Source organism: Semicossyphus pulcher, unplaced genomic scaffold (assembly GCF_022749685.1).
Source record: "Semicossyphus pulcher isolate SPU_LCO1_2020_fin unplaced genomic scaffold, fSemPul1.0.p SCAF_9, whole genome shotgun sequence".
Taxonomy (NCBI): Eukaryota; Metazoa; Chordata; class Actinopteri; order Labriformes; family Labridae; genus Semicossyphus; species Semicossyphus pulcher.
The window spans coordinates 12,268,942-12,287,463 of record NW_027211770.1 but is presented as its reverse complement, the minus strand read 5'-3'; the positions used below and the strand labels follow the sequence as shown (position 1 = coordinate 12,287,463).

The window sequence follows — 18,522 nt, the reverse complement described above, 5'->3', positions numbered from 1 at the left end:
CAGAGACATTCTTGATAAAAATCTGCTGCCATCTACCAGGATGCTGAAGATGAAACGAGGGTGGACATTTCAGCAAGACAAAGATCCCAAACCCACAGCCAAGCAAACTCTCAATTGGTTTCAGAGAAAGAAAATTAAGCTGCTAGAATGGCCCAGCCGATCACCTGACTTGAATCCAATTGAAAATCTATGGAAAGAACTAAAGATCAGAGTTCACAGAAGAGGCCAACGGATCCTTCAAGATTTGAAGACTGTATGTGTTGAAGAATGGGCCAGAATCACACCTGAGCAATGCATGCGACTAGTTTCTCCATACATGAGGCGCCTTGAAGCTGTCATTTCTAACAAAGGCTTTTGTACGAAGTAAAAGTGTTCAATACTTTTTCCCTGTCAATCATTTTATTTCACATAACTTAATTTATGAACTTATTTGTTTTGGTTTATTTGTATGTATGATTACTTGGGTTGTTACCAACATCTGGTGAAAATTTCATATCAATAGCACCTTTAGAAATATATTTACTGAGAAAATGGTGACGTGTTCAATACTTATTTTACCCGCTGTACATAGTTTTGCAAGTTATTTCTGGAAAACGTATATAACATTACATCATGATATATTTATTTATATATATCTTTTCACCCTCTCTAGTATATTGTATGCCGATATAGTGGGATTCACACGGCTGGCCAGTGACTGCTCACCTGGAGAGCTGGTGCACATGCTGAATGAGCTGTTTGGCAAATTTGATCAGATTGCAAAGGTAAACATTTCATCGTTTGACTATTTGAACACATCCCAAACAAAGTGCCTGTTTTCTTCTTCATTAGAGGCTAAATGAAGAAGCAAATAAGCACATTTAACCAGCGTTTGGTGATGCATCTTGCATCAACGGTCCCTTTTTATTGCTTCATGCTTTTATGTAATTACTGCAAACAAGTGATCATGGATGATTTGATGATGGATATATTGTCAATGCATATACAATACAATTTGTGCTGTTAACATCTGAACAAAAACTACTGTTTTCTTCATCTGTTTTAACTTTAACCAGTGAACATACTGTTTTTTCTCAAACTCTGAAAACCTGATCAAAGGAATATAAAGAGACTCCAATTTTCCACTCACAGTAACATTAATAGAGTATAACAAAGTGTAGCTATGAGGCATGTTGAATATATAAAAGTCTTATGAAGGGTCATTGTGTGATTAAATTAAAGAGCTGTCTGTCAGTAGGAACTTTATTTGACCCTGTGTGTCTGAGTCTATGTGTCTGTCTTTTATACAAAGGAAAATGAATGTATGCGGATCAAAATCCTTGGCGACTGTTACTACTGTGTGTCGGGCCTGCCTGAGTCTCTGCCCAACCACGCGAAGAACTGTGTGAAAATGGGGCTGGACATGTGTGAGGCCATCAAGTAAGTGCCAGTTACATAACAGGGCTGCTAAAGAACGACAGTCCCGTATTTGAAATGTTTGCTTCTTAGTTAAAGATATAATCTCGAAGTCCTCAGTTTCATCGTATTTGCGGCACCTTATGGTGATAATTGCGGGAGTACACTAACCAGATAACCAGATGACTATGATCGACTCCCTTTGTACTGGTTGTAACTCTTGATTTTCCTCGCTGAGGGTCGCTTTCCTTTTTAGACTGTTTGCCTTCATCTGAGCGTCAAATTTGTTTCTTTTTCTTTGGATTTTCACTTATTTTTGAAGTTGTATCTGTAGTCATCGATCTTTTCTTTGTTTGTTCAGCCATAGTAGATTAGTGTTTACTCGCAACAGTTGCAGAGACCGGAAAAGCAGCCGCTTAGCTCCGCCTACCCTCTCGGCGCCGCGTGTGATTTTTTTCCGCGCAATTCGCCACAGACACCCAGTGTATGATATTACTATAAACTGCAAATGCAAAGGCTTTCATCAGTGGGCCATAGGCTCAGTCATCATTGTGTTACCTCATTCGGCGATAGATAGTGACTTCAAACATTTATTATCTTTTATATGAAAATCTTCAAGATTATATCTTCAATGTACAGTATTTCCTAAGTAATCACTCAAGCATCCATCAAATCTGAAATAGTAATATTGGTAAGTCCTTTGGCATCATTGATCAAAATCTAAATATATGCAATGGCCTGACCTGAGATTAAATTAAATCAAATTAAATGGAGGTTAGAAATTGATGATCAAACATGCACAGAAGTCATTCATCATTCTGCAAACACACAAAACTCAATGGACTAATCGCTTCATGCTGATTCTTGTGTGCGTCAAGTGTGGTAATTATCTAAACCCAAAAGACTCATTACTCTTCTAAAACTGACTACCTGCATTTCAAAGATTGTTTGAACATATTATTATGGATAGGGATGTTTCAATACTTCAATAAGTACTTGCTAACCATGAGCTCAGATGAAGGGACTTTTTCTTGATTGCCAGTTAAGCTGCATCAAATAAGTGGTAAGTGTGAGGTACAATCTCACCTTTAGGCATCAGTCTGAGACAAAGTAGGGCTGAGACAGAATTAATGGGGAGATAAAGAATTCAAATTTAGAAATACTTAAAACCAGGATTAGCATTTTTGTGAACAGACTTGATTTTATGCAGGAAATAAATTACTGTGGCAGGTTTCAAACAGTCTGATTTAATTTTGTACATGCACCATCTGCATAAATGTGTTCAATCTCTTTCCTTACAAAATATATATTCAGGTAAATCATTTATGTTACTCCAGGTTATTTATTTATTTATTTATTTTTTGCATCTGTCAGGAAAGTGCGAGATGCGACTGGGGTCGACATCAACATGCGTGTCGGCGTGCATTCTGGGAATGTCCTGTGTGGCGTGATCGGACTCCAGAAATGGCAGTATGACGTTTGGTCACATGATGTCACACTGGCCAATCATATGGAGGCAGGAGGTGTACCAGGGTGAGTAAACAGGATGTAAAACAGAACCACATGTTTCATACAGAGGAGTCTTTACCTGCATGCGTTTTCTGTTTGATGACTGTGAATGTTTACTTAAAGAGGGGGTATTAGGCTGTTTCACATTTAAAGATATATATAATGTTACAATGTTGGATGTCCAGACTAAATGTGGGTTAGATCTATAGGTAAAAGTATGTTGGAGTAATCCCCTGCTAAAAAAGTCACAGTCTGCAGGCTGCTGTGAACGCTTGCTCCAGATGCTTCACTCTGTGATGTCATAAAGTTGAGGAACTTTATATTTAGGCATCTGACCATGACACAGCAGAACTTCCTGCCCCTGGCACAGTTCAAGGACACGCCCAACCGGCAGCTCAGTCTGCCTCGGAAATTTTCACTCCACTGCTCTGCTCAGTGGCTCCGCTCATCAAGTTGGTTAAGAATGTCTTGGAGAGAGTGTTTCTCTGGCTGTGAAGGAGAGACATCAGTGTTTACATTTCGGAAGGACAAGAGCACCAGACGTTCATTTCAGATCGAAAAAGTGAAGTTTACTCTTTGCCGACAACTCTGTAACACGGCAACAGGGTAAGAGGGAGGCCTCAAACACTGAGTTCAGCCCCTCAGCAGGCTTCTGAAAGCTGGCCAATCAGAAGAAAGTGGGCTTGTAGGGGCGGGGTTTCTTAAATGGCTAGAGCTGGCAGTTTCAGGATGAGTTTTATTAACTTTCAATTATGCTAAGCCACTCCACAGGTATCACAGAGTCAAATATGAAGCTGAATACCCCCCCCTTTAAGGACACCAGAAGAATACCCAGGATCCATTCCTAATATTCATACAAAACTTTTAATTGCCAGGCGAGTCCACATCACCTCAGTGACTCTGGAGCACCTGAATGGGGCCTATAAGGTGGAAGATGGGGAAGGACAGGAAAGAGACCCCTACCTGAAGGAGCATGGAGTCATCACTTTTCTGGTCATCAACCCCAAGGTGCAGAGAAAATCCGTCACATACAGTAAAATGAATATTGGATGTTTAATAAAAGGCGATAAAATGACACTTGTTTGTTTGTTTGTCCAGGTGGAGCGACGGAGCCCACAGCATCATTACCGTCCCAGACACACTCTGGACGGAGCAAAGATGAGAGCCTCCGTCAGGATGACCCGCTACCTGGAGTCGTGGGGAGCAGCCAAGCCCTTTGCCAACCTGCACCACAGAGACAGCATGACTAACGAGAATGGGAAGATCAGCACTGCTGTGTGTAATTTCTGCTACACATTTGTTGCGATTTGGGTGAAGGGGAAGCTCAGCTGTAGCTTGTAACCCGTCTCTCTCCTCTTGCTCTGTGTGTAGGACGTTCCGATGGGGCAGTATCACTTCCAGAGGAGATCAGAAAGGCAAGCTGCTCGTTTTACAGCTCCAGCACAATCTTCTTCGGCGGGATTATCCCCCTCCCTTTACAGTTCAGAGACAGAAGACAAGATGTTTAATAAGACTAGACTTCTGCTGGAAGCTTTGATGTGTGTGACTAATATTAGGAGATATTCTGTCTCTTTCTCTTCGTTACACATTAAAGGACAAAGTCTCAGAAGAAACGGTTTGAGGAGGAACTTAACGAGAGGATGATTAGGACCTTTGATGGGATAAATGCACAAAAGTAAGGGTAATTTAATTTACTAATTTATTTAATATTATTCATAGTGCTTAAGAGAAAACTTGATGCTAAAGTTGTCTATCTTCTATCTACTATCTTCTTCATACATGTCTGTCTCTGTAACTATATATTTATGTCTTTATGCTTCCAGGCAGTGGCTCAAGTCCGAGGACATCCAAAGAATATCGTTATTCTTTCACAACAAATCCTTGGAGAAGGAGGTAAGACAGCTCAAATCATCATTCAGCCCTCAGTGAAAATACTCCTACGAAAGACAATTACAAAACATGTCTTCGCTGCCGTTTCTTTGCATTACCCTGAACTCTTAAATTAGAGGCTTGTGATGTCTGAGTGCACAGTTGAGGAGCTTTTGAAGTAGCTTTAAGTGCCAGTTTAATAAAGCCTCCGTTGAAACTTGACCTTCTTTCTATCATTTCAGTACAGAGCCACAACCTTACCGGCCTTCAAATACTACGTCACCTGCGCCTGTTTGATCTTCTTCTGCATTTTTATTGTGCAGATTCTCGTCCTTCCAAAGTATGTGTGCCGTTATTCAAACTTTTAGAAGACTAACAGTAATGTTAACACATTTTTCCACTCTGTGTGTTGATTTGTTCTTGTTCAATACACATTTCTACAACAAGTAATTTCAGGCTAAAGGCAGCAACATTAAACAAACTGCACTTGGTGAACTTGATGACATATTGTTTGTATATTTTTAGGACAACTGTCTTGGGAATATCGTTTGGAATGGCTTTTCTTATCCTGTCCTTGATCCTCTTCATATGTTTCATCGGACACTTCCTGGTGAGTACATTAATTCACCGCAAACGTTTTTGTTGTTGTGTCGTTTATACTACAATCTGTATTTAATCAGGATACGTCTGCTCTCTAATGGTACCTGTGTGCCTAATGTTTGTCCTGATGTTTTACCAAAAGCACATGAGTGGTCTAAGTGCCCCTCTGGTCAGCTTAGCAGCCTATTAAGTGCCCTTGTTGTTGACCTAAGTGCCCCTCGGGTTAACGCAAGTGCCACAAAAATTAATCCCGACCATTTGCATGAAACAGCTGAAGCCTTGTGCACAACCCGGCTTAGTGCACGCTATAGGAGACAACTATTCTTACACATTTCATGTATAAATCTATTCATGTCGAAGTATATTCTTCATCTTTGCAGTGAAGACATTTGTTTCCCCCACATAGAAAATATACTCTGACGTACAGGTGTCTTCTGGATTTGTGATCCTGAGGTTTGCTTTATAGATATGTGAGACAAGGATGAATTACTTAAAGTTGTTTATGCTGCATTTAATAGGGGTCAAGTGTCAAATATATGTAAAATTTAATTCCTACCTGCCTTTAAATGCCCTCTACATGCCTGTCGACATTGCAGCTGCAGTGATATGAAGCAATAATATACGACTTCTAACCTACTTAAGCTCTTTTCTGTTTAACTCCATGCTTTGTAAAAATGTTTGAAAGAACGGAGAAAAAAGAAAAAGAATGAGGTGAAAAATAAAATAGAAATGACTATTACAATATTAAAGATGCTCTAACATTCTGTAACTGCAGACATACACAACCCTCTCCACCCAATCTCTTATGTTTATATATCTATTTATTCATTCATTGCTCCCAAAGGATGTTTCGCAAGGCTCATCGACGCAACACAACACTGGATAGCTAAAGTTGACAATACTCCTGCTGCTTTTGTCTACTTTTGCAGTTTTGCATTGCTGGGACTTGCTTTACTTCGTTTCAATGATTCTTCAGCTCCTGTGTAATAATTTAGAATCAGTTTAAAGTTCGTCGATGAGAGCGCTGACCTTCTCAATAATAAGACGCATATTCCACTTGGAACACTATCTTACAGTTTCAAGAGCACATTTAGTTCCTTCTTGTGGAGATCAACAATAAAAGGATTCCTTACTCTCCAATAAAGCATTTTAAGACAAGCAAGCTTTCCAAGACATGAATATTTAATTTGTTAACTTGTGAAATATTCAGTGTGACTCAAAAATTTCATTCAAATAGAAAATGAGGACGGTATCATTTCACAATCATTTCTATGGTCCCTGTTGGGTTTAACCATTGGAAGCTGAATGTGGTAAGATTTTAAATCCCCAAATATTCATTTATATTTGCCTCTCCTAATCTCATATTTGACACTGGGAAATTGGAAAGCTGTAGCCAGTTTTACAGCAAAACTAATATCCTTCACCATGCGTAGTGTTTCCATTTGCTCTCACAAAACAAGAGTTTAAACTTGCGTAGCATTTCTGGGAGAAACCTTATCGCTGCTGGAGCAAATGATTGTAGTATTAAGGTCAAACTGACTTGCATATTCTGTTTGTCCTCTCGCTGTCTCTTTTAATTCTCCGCTTTCGATCAAGTCATGCATATTATTATATCCTGGCCTGGAGGTGAAATTGCGTGCAAATGCCTTGTTTTCAAAACAAAATTGTGTCCCACTAGCTCCACATTTCACCAATAATCCCGCTGGTGCACGATACATTCTGCCATCCCGAATTTATTGTATTGTAATGTGCACCCCTGAGCTATTCAAATGTCACATCCACTCAGCCCCACATGCTCAGAAATTGCTCTGAGATTGCTGTGAATCAAGCAAACAATTTGGGCTTTTGGCAACAGGCCAAGCCAGCGTTTCCAGCCGCTGGTAGGAAGATATCATTCTTGCATCGAGAAAAATGTTATATGTAAACATTAAATCATAATGTGTTGACTGTCAAGTGATATTGCTGTGTTGAAATGAGAAGCATGATTGCACAGTGTGTACTCCTCTTAAGCAGGAGGTAGAAGCTCCATAACAACCCATTTAGTTTTATTAAAAGTCAGAAAATTGGCACAACAGTCAGAATGGTTTATTGGAAGCTGTATACTGTTGCTTACATCATTTTGAAGATGACAGAATCACTTGTAAAGGTCATTTTGTGGTGCTGCTATTTCATGCAGCTTGACATATATTGCAGCATGCATCATTAAGTTGATAGGAACCCTAGTATGCCTCTTGAACTTCTGCTGAGGAAATGGGGAGTATATCAGTAATTGGTGCCTCAGTGTGTGCGAAATGTCCTTACTCTACAGAAATTATTCATATGTTAATGTGCATAAGTGATCAAATGCACATGTGCATTATTTCCTTCTTTTAATTAACGTGCTGAATGTGTTTAAATCTGTCGGCAGTGTTTAACATCTCTCTCCTCTTGTATACGTTGACTCATACTTGTGTTTGTGGTCTGTTGTGTTGTGTGTGCGTGTCCCTGCAGCACTGCAGTAAAAGCGCCTCCACTTCTTGGATGTGGCTGCTGAGGTCATCAGTCATTATTGCCAACAAGCCATGGCCCCGCATCACTCTCACCATGACAACCACAGCTCTAATACTCATAATGGCAGTCTTCAACATGGTAAGCTTTTTCTGTGCAGGTAGTGCAGGAAGGAAGGGTAACACCAATTAGGCTTCAGTAGGAATGAAGAGATGCCACTCCTATTATTTGTAACAGCACTTTAATTGGACGGTAAGAATTTAGCAATAGAAGTAATGTAAATGGGTCTTTTTTGGGTGTAAATTAATAGGAATCAGGGCTGTGTCATCGAACAAACTTATATTATTACTGATGTCCTACTAAGGTCATTTTATATAAAGACTACTCAAATCTTTATTTTATAATCTTTATTTATTTAACAGTAAATATGTCATAGTCTTTACTGTTAAGGATGCTCCAGCATTTTAATGTAATATTTCCCTTCATGCTTTTCATTTATTAATTAATCCTTAAAGGAGCAATTCTCCCCTGGAAAAAGCTGCTGTCAGTCAAAGCTGGTGTTCTCTGTAATCGATAGAAGCAATAATATTTGAAATTGGCGCCAAAGCTGTGGAGAAAGTTGTACAAACAGCTCGTGGTTTCGCCCATTCTACATTCCTACAACACCCAGCATGCATTGCAACCCTCCCTCTGAGAGGAATGGCCCAGTGAGAGACGCTGAAGTGAAATACTACCGTTTTCCAGTCAAAGATATTGATCGCTGCAGGCAATGGCTCAGAGCGTTACAGAATCCGAAATACGATGAGAATATACCAGTGGATCGTCTAAAAAATCTTCAGGTCTGCAGTCTACATTTAAAACTTTTTGAACGAGACATGACATCGGAGGCGGGCGTCCTAGATTGAGGACGTGTAGTTTGGCAAGCTCCCTGGCCTCCACCAGATGATGCGTTTTAAGTAGTCTAGCGGAGGTTTTCCAGGGCCCATTGGAGAAGCAGATAGCGTCCTCAAAAAGCACAGAGTGAAATTGCATTTTTTCCCGGCCGTAATCAGAATCAGAATCAGGGTTTGTTGCCAAGTAGGTTTACACATACAAGGAATTTGTTTTGGTGATTTTGGTGCAGAACAGTTAACACAGAACTAGAATAACAATAAGAAATAGAATAAGATAAAAATGGGCAATAAGAATACAAATATAAAAAGCAATACGAATAATTCAAAATATTTAGAACAGTTGTAATTAAAAACTGATGTGCAGCTAATGGCATTAGCTCCCCATAATAGCGTGATAGGACTGAGGTTGAAAGCCAGCGAACTGGCCCTTTAAACAAACTAGATATTTCCTGCACAATCCACTCCTGGAGTACATTATTTTTCAGAGCAGCTTTATCAGTTGGCAAACATGAAGATTATAGTTGTCCTTCATTACTGTGCCAACACCATTTGCATGTAGTGATAAGGGAATACTTTATATAACGGTTTTATTTTTGCTCAGCTCTTCATTAATTCTCAGATTATTCTGTTTTTCTGAAGAGAAAAAAAAAAAGAGGCTTGGTTAAAGGTAATATAGCAGCCCGAGGATGGTGGTGAAGTTGTGTGATAAAGCACGGTGTCAGGACCCTGGTTTAGACCTTCACACAAATCGATTCCAGAGATTATAATCTTGTTTTGTGGCTGACGCCAGTCAGTGGCTCTGGGCGGATGAACCGCATTAATTCGGCTTTGCTCAGTGGGGCAGCCAACCCTCATTTTATCCTACAGGTTCACATTAAAGGACATTATTGAATGGTTGTCACTATTGCCCTCTTATCTAACAAGACTTTATTTTCCTAAAGCAAGAGCGATGTAGACTAGTGTGTCTTTTCACATGCTGACGTGCATCAGAACTGTGTGGTTTGTTTTCTGCGGTGAATTAAATTTCCCTAAATGAGACAAAGCCTTAATTGCTGTTGAATTTGTGTTTTTATTCTAGTTCTTTTTGGAGGACAATTTGTTGCCTCGTGTTCCTGTTTACAACTCATCCAATGAAACACTGTTTTACCCGAATGGACAGCTAATCGCCTTCACAGGAAGAAACAATTTCTACCTTCCTGTAAGTGAAGATTAACACGATCACTATCATTCGGCTCCGTAAATGTATTGTTGTCCTTGATAATTTTCTAAATCTGTTTGTCTCTGTTTGTCCAGTATTTAATTTACAGTTGCATTCTGGGCCTCATCTCCTGCTCGGTGTTCCTGAGGATAAACTACGAGCTGAAGATGATGATCATGTTGACCGCTGTGGTGGTTTACAACATCATTATTCTACAAACACATGCCTCCCTGCTGGATGAATACAGCAGGTTTCTATACAAGACTGAGAGCCTGGACAGGTAGGTGCAAAGTAACCAACAGATTGGAGTTCAAGAGGGCGTTTAACATGGATGTATTAAAGTGGCTTGAGAATAAGAAAGGATGTTGAGATGGGCACATATCAAAGGAGAGGGTATTGAAAGGTAAAAGGAGAGAAAGAAGGTTTACCTCGAGGTCTCCTTCCAGTCAAGCGAGTCAAGAATAGCTCCAAATGGAGGCACCCAGGGGGCATCCTTTGCAGGTGCCAGAACCACTTAAACTAGCTTCTCTCGATGTCAATACCTTCTCCACAACCTCCTCTTATCATTCAACCTGTTCCGACTCAAAGCACCTATGGAGGAAGGTTTGAAGGTAGAGGAATTGTGCAGCAGGTCATGCATCAGCAACCTATTGATCACTCGCTGCATCTTAAAGCAGGCCAGCTTTGAATGCTCCTATACGATGTAGGCAAGCTTCCCGGTTAGTGCATTGTGAGCATTATGCTACAGTTCTGCTTATGTTCAGTTATTGACATGTGAATGATGAAGATATGTAACATTTACCACTGTAGTTGCAAAACATCTTACACTATGGTTTAACAGATCACACTACCATTTACCTCTTTCTCCACTTTACCATCTGTCAGTAATGAGAGATGTTTTTACTTGTTTTTAGAATAGATGTATTTTTTAAGGTTGTGGATATGATGTCTCTGCAGATGGTGATGCTTGATGAAACAGCATCTAGTGTCAGTGCACAAAGATCATTTTCGAGGGAGGAACCACCACTCTGCAAACCAGCTATACAATCACATTGGACTGTATTTGGTTTCACCAAGTCCAACCACAACTGAATGATAATTTAAGCTCATCAGTTAAATATTAAAAAGAGTTGTTAAACTCCAGGTGAATGCCAGGTCCTCTCAAAGGCTTAAAACTGAACAGTTGAAAGAGGGAAGCTGTTGGGCTTTCTTCAGGCACACTCGCACCGAGCCAAGGATTTAGTTTAAAATGCCTTTATTGAATCAGGGCATCTCTCGTGAAAAAACATCAATATCAAAGAAATAAATGCCAACCGGTTCATCATCCGGGTCTTCCTCAGGGCGTGACTCTTCCTACTGAAAGGCACTTTTAAACTAAATTTTTGGCTCGGTGCAAGTGTGCCTAAAGACAGCCCAAAGGCTTCCCTCCTTCGACATAGATCTAAAATATTTGGATTAAGTAGCTTTTAAAACATAATGCATGCCAAATGTAGAGGTTTACAGCATTTATATTTCAATGTGCATCTGTAATTAACATTTAGATAAATATTGGGTGAGACTTGGTATCAATAACGACCCGCTATTTAAAGGACTTTGACTGGGATCTGGCTTAAAAAAAACACCTGATCTTTGATTGAGCATCTATTGTTGAACATTTCTGAAATAGACCAAATAAGATCTAAACTTGAATGAATTTTATGAACTTTGATTTAGTAAAACTTGATGAACCGCTGGGTGGAGGAGGTAATGTCCCATCTTAAACTTGAACAGCTTAAATACGTCGCCCGAGGCTCCACACAGAAGTTTTATGAGGTCTTTACAAGAACATAGCCCCCTCGCCCCCTTCCCCCAATGTATTTATTTACCTAATTTTTATTTATTTATTTTTGAGTTGATTTTTCTTATGTCATTTGTGCTGTACTTTATTTACGCCTAGCCATAATCTCTTTTAGTATTTCGACGTTGCATTTTTATGTTTAACTTATTTTGGAGTATTGAGCACTATCTGATTGTATACTTTATGTAAACAATTTATAAAAATATTTCAATTATATAGTCAAACTTGATGAACTAAATAGGTGTAAAACTGAAAAGTGAAAAAAAAAAAAAACAGAAGTTAATCTTGTAAATGTTAGAGGTCCAATAAATCTCCATCTGAAGCATTTAGATAACTATTTCAAGCTTAAAAGGTTTTTATTCTCTCTATTTAACCACTTAACAGCAGGGAAAATTAGACAAGTCAAAAGTTACACAGACTAATTACACAACTAATATGAACAACTGATTATTCAGAGTTATTTTCATTGAGCAAACAATGCAGACAGTTTGTGCTGCCTCACAAGTGACCTTGTCGGTTTCTCTCAAAAATGTTTTCTCATCACATCATTTTTCAGTCCTTTCACACGGAAAGCACATTTTAAAGCAGTGGACCACCTCCTCCTTAATGACAAATCCCAACCCACAGTTTTTAACCAGTCAAATGTATTTAATTAAAATCTGTGCAGTTTGGACCTGAGATGGAACGAAACATCACAGTATGCCAACATCACAAAACACAACAGTGTAATAGTCAAGCAAAATGACCAGCAGTGCATACGAGGAAAATATTCCCTCTCTAATTCCCTCAATAAACTAAATAAGTGCAACATAAATACAGCTACTGTCGGGCTCATCAAGTATCAAGACTGTAAATGTAACTGTAGCTGGGATTAGCCAATCAGTGGATACGTGGAGTGTGGATAAACTACACTTCTACTGCATGCACGTCAAAGGAAACCCGTGTCCTTCAAAATAAAAGCACACCATAGACTTTTTTTTTCAAGCACACATCCGTGACCATCTGAAGCAGCTCCAAAACCCACTTTTGGGTCCCGACCCACCAGTTGAGAACCAGGGTTTTAAAGCGTTGCTTGCAATAACAGCGCGATGTCACAATATATTGTATGACTGGTGAGTCTATTTAAACCCTAAATCAGACCGTTCATAATCCCTCAAATCCCTGCAAATGGTCTGTACTTTCTTAGCAGTGAGGTCCAACCATGTTGCGTCGCGTCATTGTTTTCCCTGCAGCTTTGGTGAAAAGCCAGAGCTCATGTTTCCTGTAAGGTCAATGAAATGTCAGAGTGACGTCAGAGTCTGATCTGAATAATGATGTTTGTGCAGCTGAAATAATTCAGTCTCAAAATGCAAAAATAAACCAGTCAGGTCTTATGATCACACAATGTGTACGAGGGAAGAGTGTGAGTTACCAGCCTCAAATGGGAAACTAAAATACGCCAATGACCTATACTTGAGTACAAGTTGTCAACTCAGATCTGCTGTATAATTAAACACAGACCGAAGGTAGTCATTATTATCCATGAACATGTTCCCAATATTTTACTATCACTCACCCGAGCTGACCCAACTCTGCTCGTCTCTCCATTTCATTTCATTTCATATTCCACTCCACACACTCTCAGCCTTCACTGTAGCCAACAGCTCAGGAAATTAGCTGCTTAATAAGGATGAAAAAAACATAATGAGGTAATAAGTAATGAAACCCGCTTCTTTGAGATTGTAAGAGGGAAGTCTGGCCCATGAATTTGTTACACATTAGATGTCATGTGGAGAGCAAGTAAGGCCAGGCGGTGATGTAAGCCTGACAGAAACCAGTCCTCAGGGATAATGTGACCAATGTGGTTTGTGTTCCTCTGCACTGGAGACAAACTTTGACATTGGGTGAGGCAGTGGAAAATGCTGTGACCCAAAATTTTGGGCGGTTTCTTTTCTTTATAATGTACTTATTTTTTAAGAACAGCAATGTTGACAGCTTTCAATTTTGGTGTGTGTATTTAAACGACTCTCACCTTAAAGACCAGCTGCAGTCACGTTTTAAGACATATAAAATGCTCTGCTTGAAATAATAAATTGTTTTTTTTTGCAAAATAAGTTTAAACACTGTGTAAAAATCCTCCCAAAGCATCTCCTCCCCCTCCCTCTTTAAAAATTCCTGAATCTGCATAGTCCCCGCCCACTATGCAAATTTCCCACCATCCCCTCCGTCGCGAAAACAAGACGCGTCCCTGCCATCGTTTACTGACAACTTGTTGAAACTTAGCTAGCTTGAGATGTAGTAATTAGTAGTAGTAACATTAACGTTAGTGGTCAGTAGTGAGTTTGCACAAATTACACTGACGGTTACAGCTGGCTCATGCATCGCTGAAGTGGCTGTGTGGCAGACAGGCTCAGCCATGGAGATGACTGCTTATGTTGTCCCTGATATGTCTTGTAGCACATGAAGAACACCACATGGAGATGTTTACAAGGTTAACAAGACTAGGCCAAAACCTGGTATGTGGCTGACCGCATCAGGTCAATGTGCCCTCTTGTGGGCAATGCGTTACAAGGACTGTCCTTATGAGGACGTAGGTGAGGACAGCGGAGGAGCAGCCGAGGAGCAGCCCCGCCTACTCCCTGAACAAAGTGTCCAGAGCCGTATAGACAGAGAGTTGCATTAGTGGAGGTCCAATATGCTCCATGATCCGCCATTGCGATGTCGCAACTCTCTCTCTCTAGGGCCCTGAAAGTACTGTGACCCCGGCGGTCAGCCAAAAACTGAATTTTCACTGGAGGGGGTCTTTAAAGCGAGCAGTCAATAAAGATCAATCTACAGATAAACCGGAGAGTTGCACCATAGACTGCAAATAATGTATTCAGTCTTTTGGACACACCCATTGTGGTTTAACTGGAAAACTGGAGTTTTTGTATTAATTTCTGGAAGCCATAGTTGCAAACGCAAGTCTTTTTGGATGTCATATCTCAAATCTAAACATCCTGGAGCAAGCAGCAATAAACATAATTTAATGTCCGAAGATAGAGTAGTACCAGATGTCGAGTTCAATTCAAATCTAAATCGTCTGATTACAGCAGAGGGAAGGCCATTTTCTTTTTTATCATTGACTTCACTGTCCAGATAAACCTAAACAGCATAATTACAATTTTCCAAGGAGTTTTTCCTCCTGATAAGCAAATACATTTATCATGGCGTTGGTCAGCAGTACACAATAGGAAAGTGTTTCGTGCAGACAAATGATAAAGATTTGGTCATTTCTGTTGATGAAAAACAAACCGCTTCATATCTCCCTGCTTTTGTCTTCATGTGAAACTGTCTGTCCTCCTCTGTCACTTCCATTGATTAGATAATGAACCGGGGCGAGTGCAGAACTTGCAGCCTGTTTTCTCAGTTGTCTGCTGAGCTCTGGCCTAGATAAGAGTAAGAGCCCATTAATATGCAAAATGTGCTCGCAGAAATGAGGATGCAACAGTCCTGTGTGAGTCTTATCAAACAGGGACGGCCAGACTGCACTGCGATGAAGAAAAATCTGTGTCATTGAAGATTTAAATGAGGGTGTATAAACGGTGCATCGCCTCTTATGACATATGTTTAAGTGTGTGCAACTCTTGAGTGTGTTTGAGCATGTTCAATACACTACATAGATGAACAGCAGTGTACTATTTACAGGGTTATGAAGGCGAAACATCTTTGAGCATTTTAACGACGTCTTAAAAACCAGCAGCAATATGTGACTGCATCACGTAATGTGTGTGTGTGTAAGAGGCATCAAGATACTGTTGGTGTATCTTTGCAGATTGGAACAGTATCTACTTGTTTATATCTTCTTGATAACTGTTTCTTGTAAACGAAACCCGGCTGGCAGGAAGACTCAGCCACCGGCGTGCAAAGAGTAAACAAGCTCTTGTCACAGCAAAGCAGAAGTGACAGTCTAAACCGAGAGACAGCTTGGAATAAAATGCTCTGCTACCCAATCATGTGACACATGTCAAAGACTACTGATGGCAATCTGAATTTTTAATTAAATGTTCTCCCTCTCTGTCTTTTACCTTTTCACCCCCTCCTTTACTTTTCTCTCTTTATCTCTGTCTTTATCTCTTTATGTCTTCTCTCTATTCTTCCTTCTCTCTCTGCCCTTCAAGACCAGGAGTTCTCAAAGACCTGAAGACCATGGGCTCTATCTCCCTCTTTATCTTCTTCATCACTCTGTTTGTGCTCGCCAGACAGGTAAGTCCACTGTGTAATAGTTTAAATGACGTTATCGTCTGTCTTGTCTACATCCTCACCCTCACAGCTGGGAAAGAATTTAGTTTTCAGCTTACATCAACTTCACCATTATTACCTATTTAAAGGTATAATAATTAGGATTTATCCTTGTATTTTGTCAACACCACATTCAAACTGGGCCCCTCCTCCTGGGCTCTTCATCACCAGAAGCTCACTCTCACTCTCTCATGCGAGAACACGCCCACCCGCCGAGCTAACACCGACAGCATCACGGTTACCTTTGTGCTAGCATGCTAACCACCTGTTAGCTTGTCCTACCCAGTTTGAGGCATCTACCTGTCCCCACAGAAAGAAGCCCAACTCTGCATCGCCATGTTCCCCGGTCTAAATGGGGCCCAGTTGCTAATTTGAACCACTCCCACACTCACCTATATGCTGTGATTGGCTCAGGGAACCACAACAGCACCCCACCTGAAAATGTCCTGTGCAAAGCAGAACAACAGAGTAGAAGAAGTCACTTTCTGTGAAGTCACTCTCTATCACCAAATGAGGTAACACAGTGATGATTGAGCTTATGGCCCACTGATGAAAGCCTTTGCATTTGCAGTATTACGGACTAGGTGTCTGGTGTGACTTTCACGGAAAAATCACAAGCAGCGCCCAGTTAGTGACGTGTTTTCCATCACCCAGCAGTGGTTGGTCTGCCAGAGAGGGTAGGCGGAGCTAAGCGGCTGCTTTCCCGGTCTCTGCAAGTGCTGCGAGTAAACAGTAATCTACTATGGCTGAACAAACAAAGAAAAGATCGATGACTACAGATACAACTTCAAAAATAAGTGAAAATCCAAAGAAAAAGAAACAAACTCGACGCTCGGATGAAGGCAAACAGTCTAAAAAGGAAGGCAACCGTCAGCGAGGAAAATCAAGAGTTACAACTGGAGCCAACCGTGGACGTCTCACATGCAACACTGTCTGGATATCTGGAAAGTGTGCTCCCGCAATTACCGTTTATCGCCAAAGGTGCTGCCAAAAAGAAAAAAACAAAGATCTTGGAGATTACAACTTTAAATACTTACTGTACCTTCTTGTGGCCTTTATTGTGGCTAATTAAGTCTGTTCACCTGTAAAAGGTGTAGGCTGCATCATAACAAGCTGCTACATACCGCTCACATCCCTCCTGTAGAGGGACTCCATGTGGTCTCTTTAAACTTTAATGGTCTCACATATGTACACAATCACGTTTGATGGATTGCAATGCAGCTGGGTATTGCACCCGGATCATTGGGGTCATTTATGGGTATTTTTCCTCAGTGCCACTAGAGCTAGCTTTCAGATGCCTAATGTAAATGCAGACAAAATTGGACTCCTGACACTATAATAGCTATCTCTTTCTCTATGACCTCTATATTACCTCAGAGCTTTGGGGGGAAAAAGCTGCTCCCATTCATCTTCTAGATGGAAATCCTCTCTGCACAGCTGATAAACTCAGCAGAGAACGTAAAGCTTTTCGGCCGCTGCGCCGCACTGTGCGAGAGAGGCTTCATGGGGCCAGTTTGTCTGGCCTCCCTTGGCTTCGAGCTTCTCAGGTGGACTGAGATTTATAAACCGGGATATGCAGGGGCCAGTCATTCTGGAGAGTTGTGTGCCTGTTAGTCCAGCTATTTTTGGGTTTATGCTACACTGAAGGGTTCTTACTGTACTTGGGAGTGATCCAGAAGTGCTACGACTGTGCTCTGCAGCTGCAGTATGGTTTTCAGTACTCACACAAACTGCATATACTTCAAAGTAACAGTGCAACTTAACATCATTATTACACAATAATGGGAGCTAATGGTAACATACAGTAGATAATACAGCAAGGGTAGGCTTTATAATGCATGGAGTTTGAGACACTGTGCACAGAAGGATGCATGCAGAAACATGGGCAGGGTAATATTTCTGTTTTATATCAGAGTGTATCATTAAACAGGAAGCAGCTGATCCCCCGGGCTCTGCTGTGTACTAAAATAACAGCATGGCTGCTATACACTTTCCCCCCCATATGGTGATGTAACCGTGTCCACAAAAAGCAATCTGACCTCATGAGTGGATGTGCAGGTGTAAGCAGAAGCACCTTCTCCTCTTCACGCATCTTGCGCGACAGCTAAACTGAAAACAGACCCGCAAATACATAAATAGGACATTTGAGTGTTGACAGGCAGGGACGTTTTTGGCATCACAGTAATCTGAACATATGTTCTGTATGCATTATTTAGTGTGGTGTAAATAGATGTTGAAGGATTTTATTTCTTCCCATAACTGTTGACAGCACTGGAAATTTATGTTCTGTGAGATTTTAGTGGCCTAACTCGTGATATAACACTGTTGTGCTGCTGGATTTAGATTAGAGCCACAAATCAAGACGTGAATATGACGCAGATCGAGTTTGATTGATGATAAATGTATTTTTAGACAACACATTACCGATGTCCCCAGCTCAATAAAAAGGCACCATGTGCAGCTAATTTGACTAA

General features: G+C 40.5%; 1 protein-coding gene across 1 annotated transcript in view; it reads left to right on the top strand.

Annotated features, from left to right (window-relative positions):
• Positions 1–18,522, top strand: part of adcy2a (adenylate cyclase 2a) — a 69,331-nt gene that overhangs the window by 41,870 nt on the left and 8,939 nt on the right. The window contains exons 6-19 of the mRNA XM_069655596.1: positions 653–764; positions 1,292–1,419; positions 2,770–2,928; positions 3,780–3,912; positions 4,003–4,179; positions 4,276–4,319; positions 4,499–4,579; positions 4,728–4,797; positions 5,016–5,113; positions 5,299–5,383; positions 7,864–8,001; positions 9,832–9,951; positions 10,047–10,231; positions 15,928–16,012. Of these exons, the coding sequence (XP_069511697.1) occupies positions 653–764; positions 1,292–1,419; positions 2,770–2,928; positions 3,780–3,912; positions 4,003–4,179; positions 4,276–4,319; positions 4,499–4,579; positions 4,728–4,797; positions 5,016–5,113; positions 5,299–5,383; positions 7,864–8,001; positions 9,832–9,951; positions 10,047–10,231; positions 15,928–16,012 (1,615 nt within the window). The remainder of the gene's footprint in view (positions 1–652; positions 765–1,291; positions 1,420–2,769; positions 2,929–3,779; positions 3,913–4,002; positions 4,180–4,275; positions 4,320–4,498; positions 4,580–4,727; positions 4,798–5,015; positions 5,114–5,298; positions 5,384–7,863; positions 8,002–9,831; positions 9,952–10,046; positions 10,232–15,927; positions 16,013–18,522) is intronic.